Here is a 22,763-nt window from a genome sequence, read left to right on the forward strand (position 1 = left end):
TTTAGCTATTGCGGACATTGCAGCTATGAACATTGGGGTGCATATGGCCCTTCTTTTCACTACATCTGTGTCTTTGTGGTAAATACCCAGGAATGCAATTGCTGGGTCATAGGGTAGCTCTAGTTTTAATTTTCTGAGGCACCTCCACACTGTTTTCCAAAGTGGCTGTACCAACTTGCATTCCCACCAACAGTGTAAGAGGGTTCCCCTTTCTCCACAACCTCTCCATTATTTGTTGTTTCTTGCCTTGTCAATGTTTGCCATTCTAACTGGTATAAGGTGGTATCTCAATGTGGTTTTGATTTGAATTTCCCTGATGGCTAATGATGATGAACATTTTTTCATCTGTCTGTTAGCCAATTGTATGTCTTCTTTGGAGAAGTGTCTGTTCATGTCTTCTGCCCATTTTTTGATTTGATTATTTGTTTTTTGGGTGTTGAGTTTGAGAAGTTCTTTCTAGATCTTGGATACCAGCCCTTTATCTGTAGTGTCATTTGCAAATATCTTCTCCCATTCTGTGGGTTGCCTCTTTGTTTTGTTGACGTTTCCTTTGCTGTGCAGAAGCTTTTTATCTTGATGAGGTCCCAAAAGTTCATTTTTGCTTTTGTTTCACTAGTCTTTGGAGATGTATCTTGAAAGAAGTTGCTGTGGCCAATGTCCAAGAGGTTACTGCCTATGTTCTCCTCTAGGATTTTGATGGATTCCTGTCTCACATTGAGGTCTTTCACCTATTTTGAGTATGGTGTATGGTGTTAGAGAATGGTCAAGTTTCATTCTTCTGTATATAGCTGTCCAATTTTCCCAGCACCATTTATTGAAGAGACTGTCTTTTTTCCACTGCATATTTTTTCCTGCTTTGTTGAAGATTATTTGACCATAGAGTTGAGGGTCCATATCTGGGCTCTCTATTCTGTTCCATTGGTCTGTATGTCTGTTTCTGTGCCAGTACCATGCTGTCTTGGTGATCACTGCTTTGTAATATAGCTTGAAATTGGGCAACGTGATGTCCCCAGCTTTGTTTTTCTTTTTCAACATTTCCTTGGCAATTCGGGGTCTTTTCTGATTCCATACAAATTTTAGGATTATTTGTTCCAGCACTTTGAAAAATGACATCTGCAATTTTATTCTTTATAGGTAGTGATATATGTGGAATCGTGTTCATCACAGCATTGTTTGTAATAATAAAAAGTTAAAGCAATCTAAATAATTGGCCAAGACACTGGCACATCTGTACAGTAAAATGAAATTCAATAATCATTAGAAATGATGCTAGAAGTATATAGATACTAAAATGAATGTAAATAATCTTACTTATTTTTTTAAATTTTTAATTTAACATTTTTTAAATGTTAAACATAAACATAATTTAAAATTTTAATTTAAATTAACATATACTATATTATTAGTTTCTGGAGTAGAATTTAGTGATTCATCAGTTGCATATAACACCCAGTGCTCATTACATCAAGTGCCCTCCTTAATGCCCATCACCCAATTACCCCATCCCCCCCACTCCCCTCCCACAACTCTGAGTTTGTTTCCTAGAGTTAAAAGTCTCTTGTGGTTTGCCTCCCTCTTTGTTTTCATCTTATTTTATTTTTCCTTCCCTTCCCCTATGTTCATCTGTTTTAATTCTTAAATTCCACTTATGACTGAAATCATATGGTGTCTTTCTCTGACTGACTTATTTCTCTGACTGACATGTCTCTGACTGACTTAGCATGATATTCTCTAGTTCCATCCACATTGTTGCAATGGCAAGATTTCATTCTTTTTGATGGCTGAGTAATATTCCAGTGTGTGTGTGTGAGTGTGTGTGTGTGTATACCACATCTTCTTTATTCAATCATCTGCTGATGGACATCTAGGGTCTTTCTATATCTTGGCTATTGTGGACATTGCTGCTATAAATATTGGGGTGCATGTGCCCCTTGGGATCACTATGTTTGTATCCTTTGGATAAATACCTAGTAGTGCAGTTGCTGGGTTGTAGGGTATTTCTATTTTTAACTCTTTGAGGAAACTTCATACTGTTTTCCAGAGTGGCTGCACCAGTTTGCATTCCCACCAACAGTGTAAAAGGTTTTCCCTTCTCCACATCCACACCAACATCTGTTGTTTCCTGTGTTGTTCATTTTAGCCATTCTGTATGAGATGGTATCTTATAGTGATTTTGATTTGTATTTCCCTGACGATAAGTGATGTTGAGCATCTTTTCATGTGTCTGTTAGCCATCTTGATGTCCTCTTTGGAAACTGTCTATTTGAGTAAAGAAAGGGTTAATGTACAGGCAGGGAGAAATAGGGGGCCCTTGACTAGGCTCTGAAACTATTCCTAGCAGGCAGAAGCACTAAGAAAGAGTGAACAAGAGATAAGGGAATAAACCTGACCACCTATTCCTGGATGTTAGGGAGTATTTTTCTTTGGCAGCTACATTGTAATCACAGAAAATGACCAGAACTCAAAGTAAGTAAGTAATTAAAGATGTTAGCAGTAGTACTTTCTCAAATCAAGACAGCATAAGAATCTCAAGGCCACAAGCTTTCTGGCCAAGTTTTCAATAAAAGACCAGCCCTAAAAACCCTCAGTGGCAACCCATTCAGGTCTTCTCTCAATCTAGAGATCTTTTTCTTTCCTTTCTGTTCTCACCTTCACTTAATAAACTTACACCTCACTTCACCCTTTTGTGTCCACGAGATTCATTCTTCAACTCCATGAGACAAGAACCCTGCAATCCTGCAACAATGTGCCCATTTCTTAAACAAGTAATGTTTTTTGGGTATTGAGTTTGATAAGTTCTTTACAGATTTTTGATACAAACCCTTCATCAGACATGTCATTTGCAAATATCTTCTCCCATTACATAGGTTGACTTTTAGTTTTGTTGACAGTTTCCTTTGCTGGACAGAAGCTTTTTATCTTGATGAAGTCCCAATAGTTCGTTTTTGCTTTTGTTTCGCTTGCCTCCAGTGATGTGTCTAGTAAGAAGTTGCTACAGCCAAGGTCAAAGAGGTTGCTGCCTCTGTTTTCCTATTGTTGGTTCCCTGTCTCACAGTGAGGTCTCTCATCGATTTTGAATTTATTTTTGTGTATGGTGTAAGAAAGTGGCCCAGTTTCATTCTTCTACAGTGCTGTCCAGTTTTCCCAACTCCATTTGTTGAAAAGACTGTCATTTTTCCATTGGATATTCTTTCCTGCTTTGTCGAGGATTAGTTGACCATACAGTTGTAGGCCCATTTCTGGGTTTTCTATTATGTTCCATTGATCTATGTGTCTGTTTTTGTGCCCATATCATATTGTTCTGATGATTACAGCTTTGTAATATAGCTTGAAATTCAGAATTGTGATACCTCCAGCTTTGCTTTTCTTTTTCAAGATTGCTTTGGCTAGTAAAGATCTTTTGTGGTTCCATACAAATTTTAGGATTGTTGAAGATTTATTTATTTGAGAGAGAGAGGGAGAGAGAGTTCAAGTGCAAGTTGGTGGAGGGGGAGAGGAAGAGAGAGAATCCTCAAGTAGACTCCCTGCTTTGCTGAGTGGGGCTCACGGGGCTGACACGGGGCTCAATTCCAGGCCCTGAGATCATAACCTGAGCAGAAATCAAGAGCTGGACGCTTAACCGACTGAGCCACTGAGGCTCCCCTTAGGATTAATTGTTCTAGCTCTGTGAAAAATGCTGTTGTTATTTTGACACATTAAGTGTGTAGATTGCTTTAGGTAGTATAGACATTTTAACATTATTTGTTATTCCAATCCATGAGCATGGAATGTTATTCCATTTCTTTGTGTCCTCTTCAATTTCTTTCATACATGTTCTATAGTTTTCAGAGTACAGATCTTTTACCTCTTTGGTTAGGTTTATTACTAGGTATCTTAGGGGTTTTGGCACTATTGTTTTTTGTTTGTTTGTTTGCTTTTGTTTTTAAGTAATCTCTATACCCAACATGGGCTCAAACTCAAAACCTGACATCAAGAGTCACATGCTCCTCTAACAAGCCAGCCAGGAACCCCAGTTTTTGGTGCAATTGTAAATGGGATTGATTCCTTGATTTCTCTTTCTGCTGCTTCATTATTGGTATAGAAGTGCAACAGATTTCTGTACATTGATTTTGCATCCTGTGACTTTGCTGAATTTGTTTAGCAGTGGAGTCTTTTTGGTGGAGTTTTGCAGGTTTTCTACATAGAGTATCATGTCATCAGTGAATAATTAATGTTTGACTTCTTCCTTGCTGATATGGATGCCTTTTATTTTCTTTTTGTTGTCTGACTGCTGAGGCTATGACTTCTAGTACTAAGTTGAACAGTAATGGTGAGAGTGGACATCCCTGTCTTGTTCCTGACCATCCTCAGCTTTTCCCCATTGAGGATGATATCAGCTGTGGGCCTTTCATATATGGCCTTCATGATGTTGTGGTATGTTCCATCTATCCCTACTTTGTTGAGGGTTTTTATCAAGAATGAATACTGTACTTTGTCAAATGCTTTTTCAGCATCTATTGAGAGGATCGTATGGTTCTTACTCTTTCTTTTATTAATGTAGTGTATCATGTTGATTTGTGAATATTGAACCACCCTTGCAGCCCAGGAATAAATCCCACCTGATTAAGGTGAATAATTCTTTTAATGTACTGTTAAATTTGATTTGCTAATATATTGATAATTTTTGCATACATGTTCCTCAGGGACACTGGCCTATAATCCTCCTTTTTAGTGGGGTCTTTGTCTGGTTTTGGAATCAAAGTAATGCTGGCCTCATAGAATGAGTTTGGAAGTTTTCCTTCCGTTTCTATTTTTTGGAACAGTTTGAAAATAGGTATTAACTCTTCTTTAAATGTCTGGTAGAATTCCCCTGGGAAACCATCTGGCCCTGGACTTTGGTTTGTTAGGAGATTTTTTATTATACTGATTCAATTTCTTTGCTGTTTATGGGTCTGTTCAAATTTCTATTTCTTCCTGTTTCAGTTTTGGTAGTTTGTAGGTTTCTAGGAATTTATCCATTTCTTCCAGATTGCCCAGCTTGTTAACATATAATTTTTCATAATATTCTCTTATAATTGTACTTCTGTGGTATTGGTTGTGATCTCTCCTCCTTCATTCATGTTTTTATTTATTTGGGTTCTTTCTCTTTTCTTTTTGATAAGTCTGGCTAGGGGTTTATCAATGTTATTAATTCTTTCAAAGAACCAGCTCTTAGTTTTATTGATCTGTTCTACTGGTGCTTTTGTTGTTGTTGTTGTTGCTTCTATATCATTTATTTCTCCTCTATTCTTTATTATTTTCCTTTTTCTTCTGGCTTTAGGCTTTATTTGCTGTTCCTTTTCTAGCTCTTTTAGGTGTAAGTTAGGTTGTGTATTTGAGACTTTTCTTACTTCTTGAGGTAGGCCTGTATTGCAAAATACTTCCCTTGGTCACTACTCCATGAAGCAGTGAGACTGACAAGATTGTTTCTAAGCTTGAGGAAATGAAGTCTAGAAAATCCAGAAAAGACTTTTTGTGAGGTCTTTTGACTGCTAACCAGTCAGCCTTTTCTTAGCAGTATCCTGAAATCCCTGGGCACCTTCTCTTTGAGTTTTCACACAGTGCAAGGTAATCTCAGACCATAAACCATGGACAATTTAAGTAGGTTACAGAGACATGATTAGATTCAAGATTTTAGTCATTCTCAGTAAGACCTCCAATTTAGATACTGGACTTCTGCTGTGACCACATAAATTCTCTTTGCTCTAGGCCAATCCTAACCCCCTATTCCCAAAAGGCACTGGCACTCAAACACAAACCCGAAAGTTTCATAAATAACCTTCCCACATAATACTCTACCCTAGGTATTTAGTACCTGGGTTTAGTTGTTATCCATAGTTCCATAGCCTCATGATTTGCAGGGAAGATCCTGTCTCCTCAGCTCACTGAACTGCTGTTCTCACCCAAGTCCCATGACTCATAGTAGCCTCAGCCCATCAGAGGAGCAAGGGACATACACTGGTCTGTTGGCATTCATAGAAGATTATCATACCTAACAATCTAATACTATTTCTTCAATTACTCCAGCCCCATACAGGATGGGGTTTGATTTCAAAAAGAAATCTGATTATAGAGGAAAAGATTTTTCCTCTCTCCTGCCCCCCCGCCCCCCAAAAAACATCATTACTCACCTAAGGAAAACTTCTTCCATGGTAGTGATTGAGACACCAAAGCTACCAATGCCCAGCTCTTTCTGTCTGTTTTCCAGATCAGTAAGCAGGTCTTTAAACCTAGAAGAAGGAGAAGAGAGAAAGCTACCACCCAAACAGCTTACTTTCATATTATTATTTATTGCTAATTAATTTCTTTCAGCAGTGGGAAAAATGTAGCTCATCCTTCACTGCAATGCTTGTTACAGTTCCCATAGCTCTGATGAATCAGAAATGTGGAACATATAAAGGGAAAAAACTACCAAACTGCTATCATAAACTGCTTCCTCGTTTTCTGATAAAATTATCAACTGACTTTCTCTACATATTAACATTTGTCTCTAAGATTTAATTTACTTAATATATGCTATAGTTCCTATAAAATACCAAATCAAAAAGGAAAAATGTTTTCAAATTATTAAGAAGAAGAAGAAACTTAACACAGAAAATGAAGTAAAAATAACAGAAAGCAGGGGCTGGAAGAGAATCGTTTCCTCACATTACCAGTAAGTTTTGTGCCATTTCAGGAAGATGTAATGGAGTGTCATGAAGGTTTCTGAAGAATAGGTTTTTTTCCAAGATTTATGTTTCTCTACTTTAGAAGATCATCCACTCCAGAAACCTAGTCAGTTGTTGAACTTATCTCTACTATGTTTTCTTTAAGGAGTGAACATGACCACAAAAAGGAGACTGAAAATTCTCCATTTTGGAAAATTCTATCAAAATTTTCTCTATTTTTTGAGCCAAACATTAGATTCAATTCACTCTATCTCATAATTAGTGGGAAAAGTAAGCTTCAGAATATTACTCTGACATGCTTATCAAGATAATAATAAATATGCACACATGTATATCAGTATATGCACAGCAAAATCTTCTAAAATTTAAAAAAAACTCTGAACCGCTTTATTGAGGCATGATTTACATACATACATACATATAAGCTGTACATATCCAATATACACCATCAAGGCCATAGACAGATTCATCACCTCCCAAAATTTCCTATTTCATCCACTCATTCTTTCATTCATCCATTCTTTTTTATAGTAAGAACACAATGTAAGATCTACCCTTGTGGAAAATTTTAAGCACACAATACAACATTGTTAGCTATATGCATTATGCTGTTTAGTGAATCTCCAGAACTTAAAGTTATTAAAAAAACCTGAAACTTTGGATCCTTCACAATCTCCTCCCCATTTTTCTCTCCCCACAGCTCCTGGAAACCATGATTCTACTCCCTACTTCTATGAGTTTGACTATTTTTGATTCCACATATAAGGGAAATCATACAGTATTTGTCCCTTTGTGTCTGGTTTATATCACTTAGCATAATGTCTTCTAGATCTGTCCATTCATATTGTCACAAGTGGCAGGATTTCCTTTTTCTTTAAGACTGAATAATATTTCATGGTATGTATATACCAATTTTCTTTATCTATTCATCCATAGATGGACATTTAGTTTGTTTCCATATCTTGGTTACTGTGAATAATGCTGCAATAAACATGAGAGAGCAAGTGTGTCTCTTTGAGATCCTGATTTCAATTCCTTTTGATAAATACCCAGAAGTGGGATTGCTGAATCATATGGTAGCTCTATTTTTAATTTTTTTGAATAATCTCCATACTATTTTCTGCATAAAAAAATCTTAAGCAATATACAACAAACTCAGATCTTAAGAGTAACTATTTCTAAGGAGAAGGATTATGGGATCCTTTGGACTTTTTAATTCTTTCATTGCTGTAATGAGAAACTTTAGTAGTAATTGTGTTTTTGTGTATACATGTTGGTTAAACAGCAGACTCTGGCCTCTCTAGGGCTGGTGAAATCAGAAAACAAAACAAAAAATTTTAATGAATCCTCAAGCATTATTATTCTTTTTTCTGATGAAAAAAGTAGGAAATACAGAAAATGTGGATAATATATTTAAAGAAGAAAATAAAAAGCTTTACTACCCAGAAAAAAACCAGATATACTATCTATTTTTTAACTTTTATTTCCTTATTTTGCATATTGGTATCCTACATTATAGGATTCTATACCCAACTCTTAAATTTAATGTTATGCGTGTTTTTCTATGAAAATATAAATTCCAAAGATTGATTCATATTCCATTCTATGAATGTTTTATAATTGAATTAAGTTTCCTTTATTGTTGGGAATTTAGATGTTTTTAGATGTTTCCTTAGAAAACAATTATGTCCTGGAATTGTTGGGTCAAACTTTGTGAATATTTTTAAGGGTTTCCCACTACCAGTATATAAAGAGGAAATTTCACAAAATCATTATCAATGTTTACCATTATCATTTCAGAAGTTTTTCTTCCTTGGGGCACCTGGGTGGCCCAGTCGGTTAAGTGTCAGGTCATGATCCTGGAGTCCTGGGGATTGAGCCCCATGTTGGGCTCCCTGCTCAGCAGGGGGTCTGCTTCTCCCTCTGCCCCTCCCTCTGCTCCTTCTCTCTCTTTCTTGCTCGCTCACTCTCTCTCAAATAAACAAAATCTTAAAAAAGTTTTTCTTCCTCTAAAAGCAAAAAAATAAAAATTCTAATAAAGTCTAGCTTAAATTTGTTCTTCTAGTATTACTAGTGATTTAGAAGAATGTTCTATATATATAGAAAATTTCCATATATTTTAATGAAAATACTATTTTTCTTGATACAATTTAAATACTAATTTTCTTGATACAAAAGTAATGTTTAACTATAGAACATTTAGAAACTATAAATAAAAATGTACAAATATAGGAGGATGACAGAGGAGGAGGATCCTGAACTCACCTCGTCCCATGCACACCAAGGCAACAATTATTAATTCTGAAAGCAACCTGAAGACTGGTAGCACAGATCTTCCACAGCTAAAAACATAGAATGAAGACCACATCAAGAAGGGAGGGAGAAGTGAAGATGTAGTGAGGAACCAAGAAGATTGAACCCCACACCAGACACCCCTGGCCCTGGGGACCCACACTGGAAAGATGAGTCCCCATAACATCTGGCTTTGAAAATGAGTGAGGCTTGACTCTGGAAGCTTTAAAAATTATCAGGCTTACCTCCTGAAGAATCAGAGGGCAACAGGAAACTGAGTCCCTATTCTTAAAGAGCCAGCATACTAAATATCATGGCCAGAGAAATAGCACAGATGTAGCAGTTTGAAAGGTGCCATGGGTATATGTGAAGATTTATTGACTAATTTTAGGACATATGTCGGAGGTGGAAGGCAGGGATCTGCAGATTTCTCCAGGAACAAAAGTGCTTACAAGGCATCATTTTTCCTGCCTTCTCTCAACCTACATAGCCAGAAAGCTTACAGAAGCCAGTTCTAACACTCTTTATCTACCTTGTTAGAACGGTGAGGTCCACCCCAACATTCCCTTGCAGATCCACACCACTTAACCCGACTGCCTCATAAGATGCTCCTGCAAAGTGACTCATGCTCTGGGGAGAGTGGGGAGATAACCCTGCACAACAGCACACCCACAGTTCCTGCTGCCAGGCCTCTTAGCTGTCTGCACAGGGAACAAGCCCTGCCCTTGAATGTGCCTGCAGATGTCACAGTGGCTAACTGCAGAGGGCCAGGCTGGCCATGCCCATGAGCAATCTGATGGTAGCTAAAACTGGGCCTCTCACAGCATAGAGAGCAAACCCTGCCCAGTGCCCCAGCAGCAGGTGAGGCAGGCTGTGGCAGCATAGTACTGAAGGCCAGCCCCAACTTATCAGCATGCCTACAGCAATCACAACTCAACCACAACAGGAAGGAGCATGTAGCCCACACAAGGGACACCCTTGGCACACCTAATTCTAGTGACCAGGGAAGATTGCACTACCTGGCACCACAGTATGCTTTCTACACAAGGCCACTTCTTTCAACACCAGGAGATGTAATTGACCTGCCTAATACATGGAAACAAACAAAGAGAGTCAGACAAAATGACAGAGGCATATGTGCCAAATAAAAGAACAAGCCAAAATCACAGTAAAAGAGCTAAATGAAATACAGATGGGCTATATGACTGCTCAAGAATTCAAGTAATGGTCATAAAGTAATGGTCATAAAGATACTTGCTGCACTTGGGCGCCTGGGTGGCTCAGTTGGTTAAGCGACTGCCTTCGGCTCAGGTCATGATCCTGGAGTCCCGGGATCGAGTCCCGCATCGGGCTCCCTGCTGCTCAGCAGGGAGTCTGCTTCTCCCTCTGACCCTCCCCCCTCTCATGTGCTCTCTCTCTCTCTCTCTCTCTCTCATTCTCGCTCTCTCAAATAAATAAATAAATAATCTTTAAAAAAAAGTTACTTGCTGCACTTGAGGAAAGAGCGGAATTCAGTAAAACTTCAACAAAGAGATAGAAATATTAAAAGAACCAGTCAGAACTGAAGAATTTGATAACTGAAATGAAAAATACACTAGAAGGAATGAACAGCCAATTAGATGATGCAGAAAGATGAATGGATCAACAATCCTGAAGATAGAGTAATGGAAAGCAACCAAGATGAACAGCAGAAAGAAAAAAATAATAAAAATTAGAAAAGATTAAGGGACCTCTGTGATATCAACCATAATAACATTTGCATTATAGGGATCCCAGAAAGAGAAAGCGGGGGGAGAAAAATTATTTGAAGAAATAGTAGCTAAAAACTTCCCTAATCTAGGTAAGGTCCAGGAAGCACGGTAAGCACAATAAGATGAAGCCAAGAAGGCTCACACCAAGACATATAGTAATTAAAATGGCAAAAATTAATGATAGAGAATCTTAAAAACAGCAAGAGAAAAGTTACATAAAGGGGAAACCCCAAAAGGTAACCAGCTGATTTTTCAGCAGAAACTTTGTAGGCTAGAAGAAAGTGGCAAGGATATATTCAAAGTGATGAAAGGAAAAAAGCTACAACCAAGAATACTCTATCCAGGAAGGATATCATTCAGAACTAAAGAAGAGATAAAGACTTTCCCAGACAAAAAAAAGTTAAAGGAGTTCATTACCACTATACCAGCCTTACAAGATGCTAAAGGGATTTAAGTGAAAAGAAAAGGCGATAACTATCTGTAAGAAAATTATGAAAGGAAAAACATCTCACAGGTAAAAGTGGTAGATTAATGACTTATAATGCCAGTATTGAGGTTAAATCACAAAAGTAATAAAAATTCTATCTACAAATTTAGTCAAGAGATACACAAAATAAAAAGATGAAAATGACATCACATACATAAAACATGCAAGAGGAAGTAAAAATTTACTGCTTTTAAACCGTGTTCAAACTTAAGTAATCATCAACTTAAGATACACAGCTGCACACGTTAAGATGCTATATATGAACCCCATGGTAACCACAAATCAAAAACCTGTAATATATACACAAAAAACAAAAAGAAAGGAGTTTAAGCATAACACTAAAGAAAGCCATCAAACCACAAGGGAAGACAGAAAGAGAAGGAAGGAAGGAACAAAGAACTACAAAAACAACCAGGTAACAACAAAATTGCAGTAAGTACATGCCTATCAATAATTACTTTAAATGTAAGGGGACAAATGCTCCAATCAAAAGACATAGGGTGACTGAATGGATAAAAAAACAAGACCCATCTATATGCTGCCTACAAGAGACTCTCTTCAGACCTTAAGACACATGCAGATGGAAAGTGAAGGGATGGGGTGCCTGGGTGCTCAGTCAGTTAAACATCTGACTCTAGATTTTGACTCAGGTCATGATCTCAGGATCATGAGATTGAGCCCTGCATTGGGCTCTGCCGCACTGGGTGTGGAGCCTGCTTGAGATTCTCTCTGCCCCTCCCCTGCTCACATGCACTCTTTCTCTCTCTCTCTGGAAAGAAAAGAAGAGAAAAGAAAAGAAAAAGAAAAGAAAAGAAAGAAAAGAAAGAAAGAAAAGAAAAGAAAGAAAAGAAAGAAAGAAAAGAAAAGAAAAGAAAAAGAGAAAGAAAGAAACAAAGAAACAAAGAAAAAGAAAGAAAGAAAGAAAGATAGATGGAGGAGGGAGGGAAGGAGGGAGTGAGGGAATGAAGGAAGGAAAGAAGGAAGAAGGAAAAACAAAGAAAATTCAGTGCTAAAAAATGAAAGTGAAGGGATTGAAAAAGATATTCCAGTGCAACAACAGTCATATCTGTGCACTTTTCCCTCCATGCTCCAGCCACACCGGCCTTTGTCTAGGCTCTCAAATGTGACATGTCCCTTTTTGTTTCCGATATTTTTTCCTCCAAAAATTGTTTCTAACCCACCTCCTCTCCTACCTAAATTTTATTCATCATTTGGATATTGGCTTACATGTTGCTCACTTTTCCTGAGGATTCCAATATAAGAGCACCTTACACTTCCATAAATAACTTTTTATAATTGTGATTCATCAATGATTATTTCACCCATCCATCAAGTATTTAGGTAGTGCCAACTATGTGCTAGGCAATGTTCTGGGTCCAGGAGACAGAGAAGTGAACAAAGCTATGTCCCTGATTCAACATTTTAGTGTAAGACAAAACAATAAACAAATAAATGAATAATATGATGTCAAGCAGTTTATCAACCTTTCCTCTCTTTCATCCAGAGTAATGGTTACTATTCATCCCTGTATCCATTGCACAATATAGAACTATATAAATTTTAAAAATTTGGAAACTTTCTTCATTATCTCAGTTAAGATTAAAGAGAACACTGAATCTACATCAAGCAACCATGAAAAGAAAAAAATACATACAAAAATCCCATTTGGATTTGCCTATTCTGAACATGTCATATAAATGGAATTATACAATATGTGGCCTTTTGTGTCTAGCTTCTTTCACTTGTCTTAATGACTTCAAAGTTCATCCATGTTGTAGCATGTATAACATTTCAGTCCTTTTTATAGTTGAATAACATTCCATTATATGGATATACCACATTTTATTTGTCCATACATGAATCAATGGACATTTGGATAACTTCTACTTTTTTACTATTATCAATAATGCTGCTGTAAACTTTTTTGTGGACATAATTTTTCAAAACTCCTGGGTATATATCTAGATGTGGAATTGCTGTATCAAATGGTAACTCAATGTTTAACTTTTTGAGGAATTCCCAAATAATTTTCCGAAATGGCTACACTATTCTATATGCCTACCAGCAATGTATAAGGGTTCTGACTTCTCCATATCCAAACTCAAACTTGTATTTTCTTTAAAATATATATATATATATATATATATATATATATATATATATATATATATATATATATATATATATATATATATTATCCCATCCTACTGGGTGTGAAGCAGTATCTCATTGTGGTTATTACTTTCTGTTTCTATAATGACTAATGATATTGAGCATCTTCTCATGTGCTTCTTGGCCATTTATACATATTTTTTCAAAAAACATCTATTCAAATTTTTTGCCCATTTCTAAATTAAATGATTTGTCTTTTAAGAGTGAGGTGAAAAGGTACTTTATATATTCTGCATACTAGTCCTTTATCAGATATATGTGATTTACATTTTTTCCCATTATTTGGGTTGTCTTTTTCTTGATAGTGTAGTTGAAGGTGAAACATATTTAATTTTCGTGAAGTCAATTTATCTAACTCTATTTCTTGGTTGCTTATATTTTTTCATGTCACAGCTAAGAAAAATTGCCTAATCCAAGGTCACTAAGATTTATGCCTTTATTTTCTTCTAAAAGCTTCACTCTTTTTTTTTTTAAATTTTTAATTGTTATGTTAATCACCATATATTACATCATTAGTTTTTGGTGCAGTGTTCCATGATTCATTGTTTGTTCATAACACCCAGTGCTCCATGCAGAACGTGCCCTCCTCAATACCTATCACCAGGCTAACCCATCCCCCTACCCCCCTCCCCTCTAGAACCCTCAGTTTGTTTTTCAGAGTCCATCATCTCTCATGGTTCGTCTCCCCCTCTGACATACTCCCCTTTTCTTCCTCTCCTGTTATCTTCTTTTTCTTTTTTCTTAAAATATGTTGCGTTATTTGTTTCAGAAGTACAGAACTGTGATTCAACAGTCTTGCACAATTCACAGCGCTCACCGTAGCACATACCCTCCCCAATGTCTATCACCCAGCCACCCCATCCCTCCCACCCCCAACCACTCCAGTAACACTCAGCTTTTTTCCTGAGATTAAGAATTCCTCATATCAGTGAGGTCATGTGATACATGTCTTTCTCTGATTGACTTATTTCACTCAGCATAACACCCTCCAGTTCCATCCACGTCGTTGCAAATGGCAAGATCTCATTCCTTTTGATGGCTGCATAATATTCCATTGTGTATATATACCACATCTTCTTTATCCATTCATCTGTCGATGGGCATCTTGGCTCTTTCCACAGTTTGGCTATGGTGGACATTGCCGCTATAAACATTGGGGTACACGTACCCCTTCGGGTCCCTACATTTGTGTCTTTGGGGTAAATACCCAGTAGTGCAATTGCTGGATCGAACGGTAGCTCTAATTTCAACTGTTTGAGGAACCTCCATACTGTTTTCCAGAGGGGTTGCACCAGCTTGCATTCCCACCAACAGTGTAGGAGGGTTCCCCTTTCTCCACATCCCCGCCAACATCTGTCGTTCCCTGACTTGTTAATTTTAGCCATTCTAACGGGTGTGAGGTGGTATCTCATTGAGGTTTTGATTTGGATTTCCCTGATGCTGAGCGATGTTGAGCACTTTTTCATGTGTCTGTTGGCCATTTGGATGTCTTCTTTGGAGAAATGTCTGTTCATGGCTTCTGCCCATTTCTTGATTGGATTATTTGTTCTTTGGGTGTTGAGTTTGATAAGTTCTTTATAGATTTTGGATACTAGCCCTTTATCTGATATGTCATTTGCAAATATTTTCTCCCATTCTGTCGGTTGTCTTTTGGTTTTGTGGACTGTTTCTTTGGCTGTGCAAAAGCTTTTTATCTTGATGAAATCCCAATAGTTCATTTTTGCCCTGGCTTCCCGTGCTTTTGGCGATGTTTCTAGGAAGAAGTTGCTGTGGCTAAGGTCGAAAAGGTTGCTACCTGTGTTCTCCTTTAGGATTTTGATGGACTCCTGTCTCACGTTTAGGTCTTTCAACCATTTGGAGTCTATTTTTGTGTGTGGTGTAAGGAAATGGTCCAGTTTCATTCTTCTGCATGTGGCTGTCCAATTTTCCCAACACCATTTGTTGAAGAGACTGTCTTTTTGCCATTGGACATTCTTTCCTGCTTTGTCAAAGATAAGTTGACCATAGAGTTGAGGGTTCATTTCTGGGCTCTCGATTCTGTTCCATTGATCTATGTGTCTGTTTTTGTGCCAGTACCATACTGTCTTGATGATGACAGCTTTGTAATAGAGCTGGAAGTCCGGAATTGTGATGCCGCCAGCTTTGCTTTTCTTTTTCAGTATTCCTCTGGCTATTCTGGGTCTCTTCTGGTTCCATACAAATTTTAGGATTATTTGTTCCATTTCTTTGAAAAAAGTGGATGGTATTTTGATGGGGATTGCACTCTTATATTTAGGCCTTTGCTCCATTTGACTTAATTTTTTGTCTATGGTATGAGATTAAGGATCCAGCTTCACTGTTTTGCATGTGAATACCAAATGTCCCAGAATCATTTGCTAAAAAGACTATTCTTTCCCCAGTTGAATTGTTTCTGAATGCTTCAGAAAATCAATTTTCTATAAAAGCTTAATCTTGAATTCTGATTTACTTCATTTCTGTGCATGTTTATCCTTATTCTAGTACCACAGAGTTTGATTTCTATGGTTTTATAGTAAGTTTTGAAATCAGGAAATATGAATCCTCCAACTTTCCTCTTTTTCAAGATTGTTTTGGTTATTTAGCAACCCTTCCATTCCATATTAATTTTAGGATCAGCCTGTCAATTTCTGCAAAAGAAAAAAAAAGGCAGTTGGAATTTTTTATAGGCATTGTGTTGATTCTGTACGGAGTATGCCATCTTAATATTAATCCATGAATACAGGATGTCTTTCCATTTCCTTGGGTCTTCTTTAATTCTTTCAATGATTTTTTTATAGTTTTCAAAAAGTTATATGTCATATAGTTCTTTTGTTAAATTTTTGCTATTTTATTGTTTCTATGGTACTGTAAATGGAATTACTTTAATTTCATTTTTGGATTGCTCATTGAAAGCATATAGATAATATAAGTAATTCCTTAATATTACATTTATATCTTGCAACTTCACTGAATTAGTCCTAATACATTTTTAAAGTTGGTTCTTTATAATTTTCTATATACACGAACATGTTATCTATGAATATAGATAGTTTCACTCCTTTCTTTCTAATTTGTATTCCTTTTATTTTTCTTCTTGAATTGTGTCTGGTACGATGTTTAATACAAATGGCAAAACAGATGTCTTAGCTTGTTCCTTATCTTATAGGGAAAGCTTTTATCCTTTCACCATAAATATGATGCTAGCTGTGGGTTTTTCACAGATGCCTTTTAGCAAGCTGAGAAACTTGCCTTCTATTCCTAATTTATTGAGTGCTTTTATTATGAATGAGTATAGATTCATTTTTTGAGATAATCATGTAATTGTTGTCCTTTATTCTATTAATGTGGTGTTTTACACTGATAATTTTTGCATGTGAACCAACCTTATATTCCTGAGACAAATCTGCCTAGGTCAAGGTGTATAATCCTTTTTAAGTGCTTGTGGATTGGTTTTGCTAGTATTTTGTGTTTGGGTTGAGTTAGGTTTTTGGTTTTTTTGTTTTGTTTTTTGTTTTTTTGCCTCAATATTCTAAAAGTGATATTCTATAGTTTTCTCTTCTTTGTCTAGTCTTATTATATGGTTATACTGGCCTCATAGAATGGAATTGGGTTTCCTCTTCTATTTTGGAACAGTTTGTGAAAGACTATTCATTTTTACCTAAACATTTGGTAGATTCACCACTGAAGCCACCTGACCCTGGTATTTTCACTGTGAAAGATTCTGATTCCTAATTCAATCTCTACTTGCTAGAGATCTAATCAGATTCTTAATTTTTTCTTTAGTCATTTTTAATACTTTATTTTTAAAGTAGTTTTAGGTTTACAATAAAATTAAAAGGTACAGAGATTTACCATATAACCCCTGCTCTGACATACATAGCCACCCCCACTATCATTATCACTCACCAGAATGTTACATTTTTTTTCACCAAAAATGAGCCTTCATTGACATATCATAACCACCTAACAACCACAGTTTACTCAAAGGTTTACTCTTGGTGCTATATATTCAATGGTTTGGACAAATGTATAATGGCATATATCCTATCATTTTATTACAGAGTTTTTTCACTGCCCTAAATATCTGTGCCTATTTATCTCACCCCACCTACACCCTTGGCAACCACTGATCTTTTCATTGTTTCTCTAGTTTTGCCTTTTTCAGAATGTCATACAGTTGAAATCATCTAGTATGTAGCCTTTTCAGATTGGCTTCTTTCACTTAATAATATGCATTTAAGGTTTCTCCATGTCTCCTCACAGTTTGATAGCTCATTTCTGTGAAATGCTGAATAATATTCCATTGTCAGGATGAACCATAGTTTATCCACTCACATACTGCGGACATCTTGTTTGCTTCCAAGTCTTGGCAATTATGAATAAAGCTGCTATAAATATCCATGTGCAGGTTTTTTATGTAAGTTTTTACCTACTTTGGATACATACCAAGGCATGTGATTGCTGAATCAAATGGTAAGGGTATGTTTAGTTTTGTAGAAAACCACCAAATTGTCTTCCAAAGTGGTTGTGCCATTTTACATTCTGTCAAGCAATAAATGAGTCCTTGTTGAATCCACAATCTTGTCAGTATTTGGTGTTGTCAGTGTTCCAGATTTTGGCTGTTCTAATCAGTGTGTAGTGGTATCTAATTATTGTTTTAATTTGCATTTACTTGATATGAGGTGAACATCTTTTCATATATTTATCTGCCACCCCTATGTCTTCTTTGGTGAGGTGTCTGTTAAAGTCTTTGGCCCATTTTTAGGGCTCAGTCAGTTAAGCATCAGACTCTTGGTTTTGGCTCAGGTTGTGATCTCATGGGTCATGAGATTGAGCCCTGTGTTGGGCTCTGGACTCAGTGCATAGTCTGCTTGGGATTCTCTGTCTTCCTCTCCTGCTGCCCCTCTCCCCTGCATGCTCTCTTTCTCTCTCTCTCTCTCTCTCTAAAATAAATAAATCTTTTTAAAAAAGTCTTTGGCGCATTTTTAAGTTGGGTTGCATGTTTTCTTATTGTTGTGTTCTAAGAGTTCTCCGAATATTTTGGATAACAGCCCTTTATCAGATATGTCTTCTGCAAATTTTTCCCAATCTGTGGCTTATCTTCTAATTCTGTGGATGCCCATCACAGAGCAAGTTTTTCATTTTAATAAAGTCTAGCTTTTCAATGATTTCTTTCAGAGATCATGCTGTTGGTGTTGTATCTAAAAACTCATTGCCATACCGAAGGGCATCTATGTTTTCTCCTAGATTATCTTCTAGCCATTTTATAGTTTTTCATTTTACATTTAGACCTACGATCCATTTTGAGTTAATTTTTGTGAAGGGTGTAAGATATGTGTCTAGATTTTTTTGTGTATGGATGTTCTAGCACCATTTGTTGAAGAGACTATCTTTTCTCCATTGTATTGCCTTTGCTCCTTTGACAAAGATCAGTTGACTATATTTATGTTGGTCAATTTCTGGACATGCTGTTCTGTTCCACTGATCTATTTTTCTATTCTTTCACTAATATCACACTGTCATGATTATGGAAGATTTACAGCAAGTCTTGAAATTGGTTAGTGTCAGTCCTCCAACATTGTTCTCCTTCAATACTGTGTTGCCTATTTTGGGTCTTTTGCCTCTCCATATAAACTTTAGAATCAATTTGTTGATATCCATCAAGTAACTTATTGGGAATTTGATTAGGATTGCATTGAATCAAGGAGTGCCTGGTGGTTCAGTCGGTTGAGGGTCTGACTCTTGATCTCAGCTCAGGATTTGATCTCAGGACTGTGAGTTTGAGCCCCATGCTGGGCATGGAGCCTATTTGGAAAAAAAAAAAAAAAAAAGGATTGCATTGAATCTATAGAGCAAGTTGGGAAAAACTGACACCTAACAATACTGAGTCTTCCTATTCATAAACATAAAATATCTCATTTTTTAGTTTTTCTATTTCATTCATCCAACTTTGGTAGTTTTCCTCATATAGAACTTGCATATATTTGGTAGACTTAATACCTAAGCATTTCATTTTTGGAGGTGTTAAATTTTAGAAGTGTGTTTATAATTTCGAAATACATTTGTTCATTGACCATATATAGGAAAGTGATTTACTTTTGCATATTAACTTTGGATACTGCATCTTTGCTATAATCACTTATTAATTCCAGGAGGGTTTTTTGGTCAATTCTTTCAGACATTTTGTATAAGATGATTGTGTCATCTCTAAACAAAGATTTATTTCTTCCTTCCCAATCTACATACATTTCCTTGTCTTTTCTTATTACATTAGCTGGGACTTTCAGCATAATGTTGGAAAGCTGTGGTGGTGAGAAGGGACTTCCTCCCTATGTTCCTGATACTAATGGGAAATTTAGAGTTTCTCACCACTGATATGATGTTAGCTATAGGCTTTTTGTAGATATTCCTTACCCAGTTGAAGAAGTTCCCCTCTATTTATCTTCTTTTGAGAATGCCAACAAGCTTGCTTTAAGGGAATATGAAGCTAGTAATTACATCTTGCAAGAAGATGAAGTTGGCACAGTCCCTGGAAGTTTATGATAAATTTCCTCTTCCCTTAGTTTCTGTGTTTTGCAGTTTGCCTGGCTTTGCCAATGGCACAGCCCCAACTGCCATATGAAACCCTGATGTAGAGCTGTGCACTGTCACACTGTAAGACCCTAACATGAAGCCAGAGCCCAAAGGTCTAACAGCACTGTACAGTGTATATGCATGTATATACATGGCCACTCTCTCTGCAAGACATTTTAATGGAAAAAGTTGGAAGCTTCTTTTGCAATGTCTGCTAAAGAATGAGCATCTGCCAACAAACCTACTAGTGCCATTCCAAAAGCCAATCAACATTAAAAAGTCATTTGTTGGAACCCTCTTTGTAAAGCTTAGAAAGGATTAGTTTTTCTACCCCAAAGACAATGCCATTTTTACATCTGATTCCAATAGCTGTACTACTATTTTCCACAGCCTTCATAGCATATACAACTTGAAAAACTTCCATCAGGCCAGAATGTAGAGGCTGACAGGTCATACCCTGCCCCGACTGAGCTCACAATGCTGAAACCTCTGGGGCTTCAAGGCCTAAATCACACCGGAGCCGCAGACTAGTAACAGCCTCTCTCACTGGCTGCCTTGGAAGGTAAATTTTTGACTATAATTAGTCAAGTGGCAACCAGAAAGAATCTACTTGCCAAGCCCAAGGAAATCTGGAAAAATAATAGTTATTTCTGGTAACCAAAAACCATTTATCTAACATTCTCTGGATCCATACCTGTGTGTGTATTCTTTGGGTAGGATAAATGATAATTCAGCTGCAACATTGTTCTCCAATCTGGCTTCAGGTACATGTTGATCAACCACTCGAATAATTTCTTCAACATTACAATGAGGCTCCTTCACCATAATTATGTGGTATCCCACACCTGAAAACATCCATTTAAAAATAAAAATTTTAAAAATGTAACCTTCCAAATTAAACACTCCCTCCCCCTAACAACAGTCTCTTGCCTGTTAAAAATTTCATTTTTTTTTTTAGTTTCTCAGTGTTATTTATTATAGCTTCCATTCTGACATTTTCTTATGTAAACTAAGGAAAAATATATTTCCCATATAACAAATACACAAGAAAACAAATACTCTTTTCTTCAGTGATTAATGACAAAAACAATGGAGACTACACAAAGGGAAAATGTGACCTGATTTTTAATTTGATAAGAGGAATCATGTTTGTGCTTAGGAGCAAATGGATTTCAAATTACCTTCAAGTCATTCCTCTTAGTCAGTTCCTGACTCTTTAACCTTTCTTTTTTTTTTTTTTTTAAAGATTTTATTTATTTATTTGAGAGAGAGAATGAGAGAGAGAGAGCACAAGAGGGAAGAGGGTCAGAGGGAGAAGCAGACTCCCTGCCGAGCAGGGAGCCCGATGCGGGACTCGATCCCGGGACTCCAGGATCATGACCTGAGCTGAAGGCAGTCGCTTAACCAACTGAGCCACCCAGGCGCCCCTCTTTAACCTTTCGATGTATAGGTTTCATATTCTGACCAGAATTTAAACTTGTTAAAGTTTTAATTTTTTATATCTTTTTTGGATTTTCTTCCTTCCATCATTCTTTAAATACTTAATGCTTACTCAGCACATTTCAGACACGTCAAAAGTAGAAACTTTTACTTCACTATATTAATGAATGAAAACTGTAAAATTTCACCTCACCTACTAGGAAGTCTTTACTTTGTCATACAGGCTGTGTGGACTTCCGATGATGCCAAGTCTGCCTGATCTGTTCAGGATTTTATACACATGCACATGTTCATGTGCATGTTTGTGCACACATCTGTGTGTAAGTATACACACGTACTTATCTTTCTGGTCTTGTTGCTCTTATTTTATCATTCATCATTTTAAGGTGGTTTACTGTTATATACTAGAATGGAGCCTTTGAATCCACTATTTCTAACTTCTTCCTCTATGTACATTTGGCCATCTAATGAAAACCACTCTTGTTTTTTTTAGTGCCCTTCCATTTTCTACCCCTGATCATCAAATTTAATTTCTTATTGATCCTCCCAAAAAACCTTCTGATCCAGGCTGACTTCCTCATTGTTCCAGGGGTAAAAAAGGCCCATTTTTATCCTCTTGCTCTTACTTACTTATCCAATTTCCTTAAAATCTGTGTTCTTTTCTCCATTGCCTTTATAAAGCCTACAACTGAAGACACTCTACGGATAATTAATATATTTGAGTAATACTTTTGTGTCTACAACTAACCTACTATGGAAATATCAATTTCTATATCCTCATATGTAAGTGCAAAAGCATTCAATAATATGAGTCCCTCTCTTTCTGACATTCACCAAATTGACTATTTAAAACCCAACATCCTCTTTGATGGGGAAGTGGTAGCATATGAGAATGCAAAGCATGGGCCGTGGTGTCAGAGGGACCCAGGTCCAGTTACTCCCATGGTTTGAATACATTACTTAATATGAGCCCCAGTGTTCTGCTTCATAAAAATGGTGATGTCATAAAGATTAGATGAGATTATGTGTGTAAACGTGAATAACTCACCTGTAATAAATGTGAGTTGGGTGAATGAATTCAAATACTGAATTCATGATTAATGGAATGGTATCATGTTTAACTATTCTCATTAATTTGTCTCCTCCCAATTTTGAAGCACTCACTGCTTTGAGCCATGTTAATTTCAGAACCAATTATATAGATTTTTGTATTGTTCATTTTCAATGTACCAGTTTTACTGACTAACCAGACTATATATTTATCAAAGTCAAGACAATTTTAGTCCACAGTTTGGTCATTTTCTGTTCAATAAATTCTTGTTGATCAAGTGCCACATCTCAGGAATATTCATGAAAATAAACTTG

The 22,763-nt window shown here is 36.6% G+C and overlaps 1 protein-coding gene and 1 pseudogene across 1 annotated transcript in view; both read right to left on the reverse strand.

Annotated features, from left to right (window-relative positions):
- Nucleotides 1-22,763, reverse strand: part of LOC114202171 (phospholipid-transporting ATPase ABCA3-like) — a 177,285-nt gene that overhangs the window by 69,532 nt on the left and 84,990 nt on the right. The window contains exons 15-16 of the mRNA XM_088017035.1: nucleotides 20,653-20,803; nucleotides 6,150-6,248 (exon numbers count right to left, since the gene is read on the reverse strand). Coding sequence (XP_087873161.1) covers nucleotides 6,150-6,248; nucleotides 20,653-20,803 — 250 coding nt within the window. The remainder of the gene's footprint in view (nucleotides 1-6,149; nucleotides 6,249-20,652; nucleotides 20,804-22,763) is intronic.
- LOC114202174 (proteasome subunit alpha type-3 pseudogene) lies at nucleotides 19,945-20,637 on the reverse strand (annotated as a pseudogene).

Source organism: Eumetopias jubatus, unplaced genomic scaffold, assembly GCF_037043125.1.
Source record: "Eumetopias jubatus isolate StellerSeaLion01/CBP00866 unplaced genomic scaffold, mEumJub1_p1.0 scaffold_12, whole genome shotgun sequence".
NCBI lineage: Eukaryota > Metazoa > Chordata > Mammalia > Carnivora > Otariidae > Eumetopias > Eumetopias jubatus.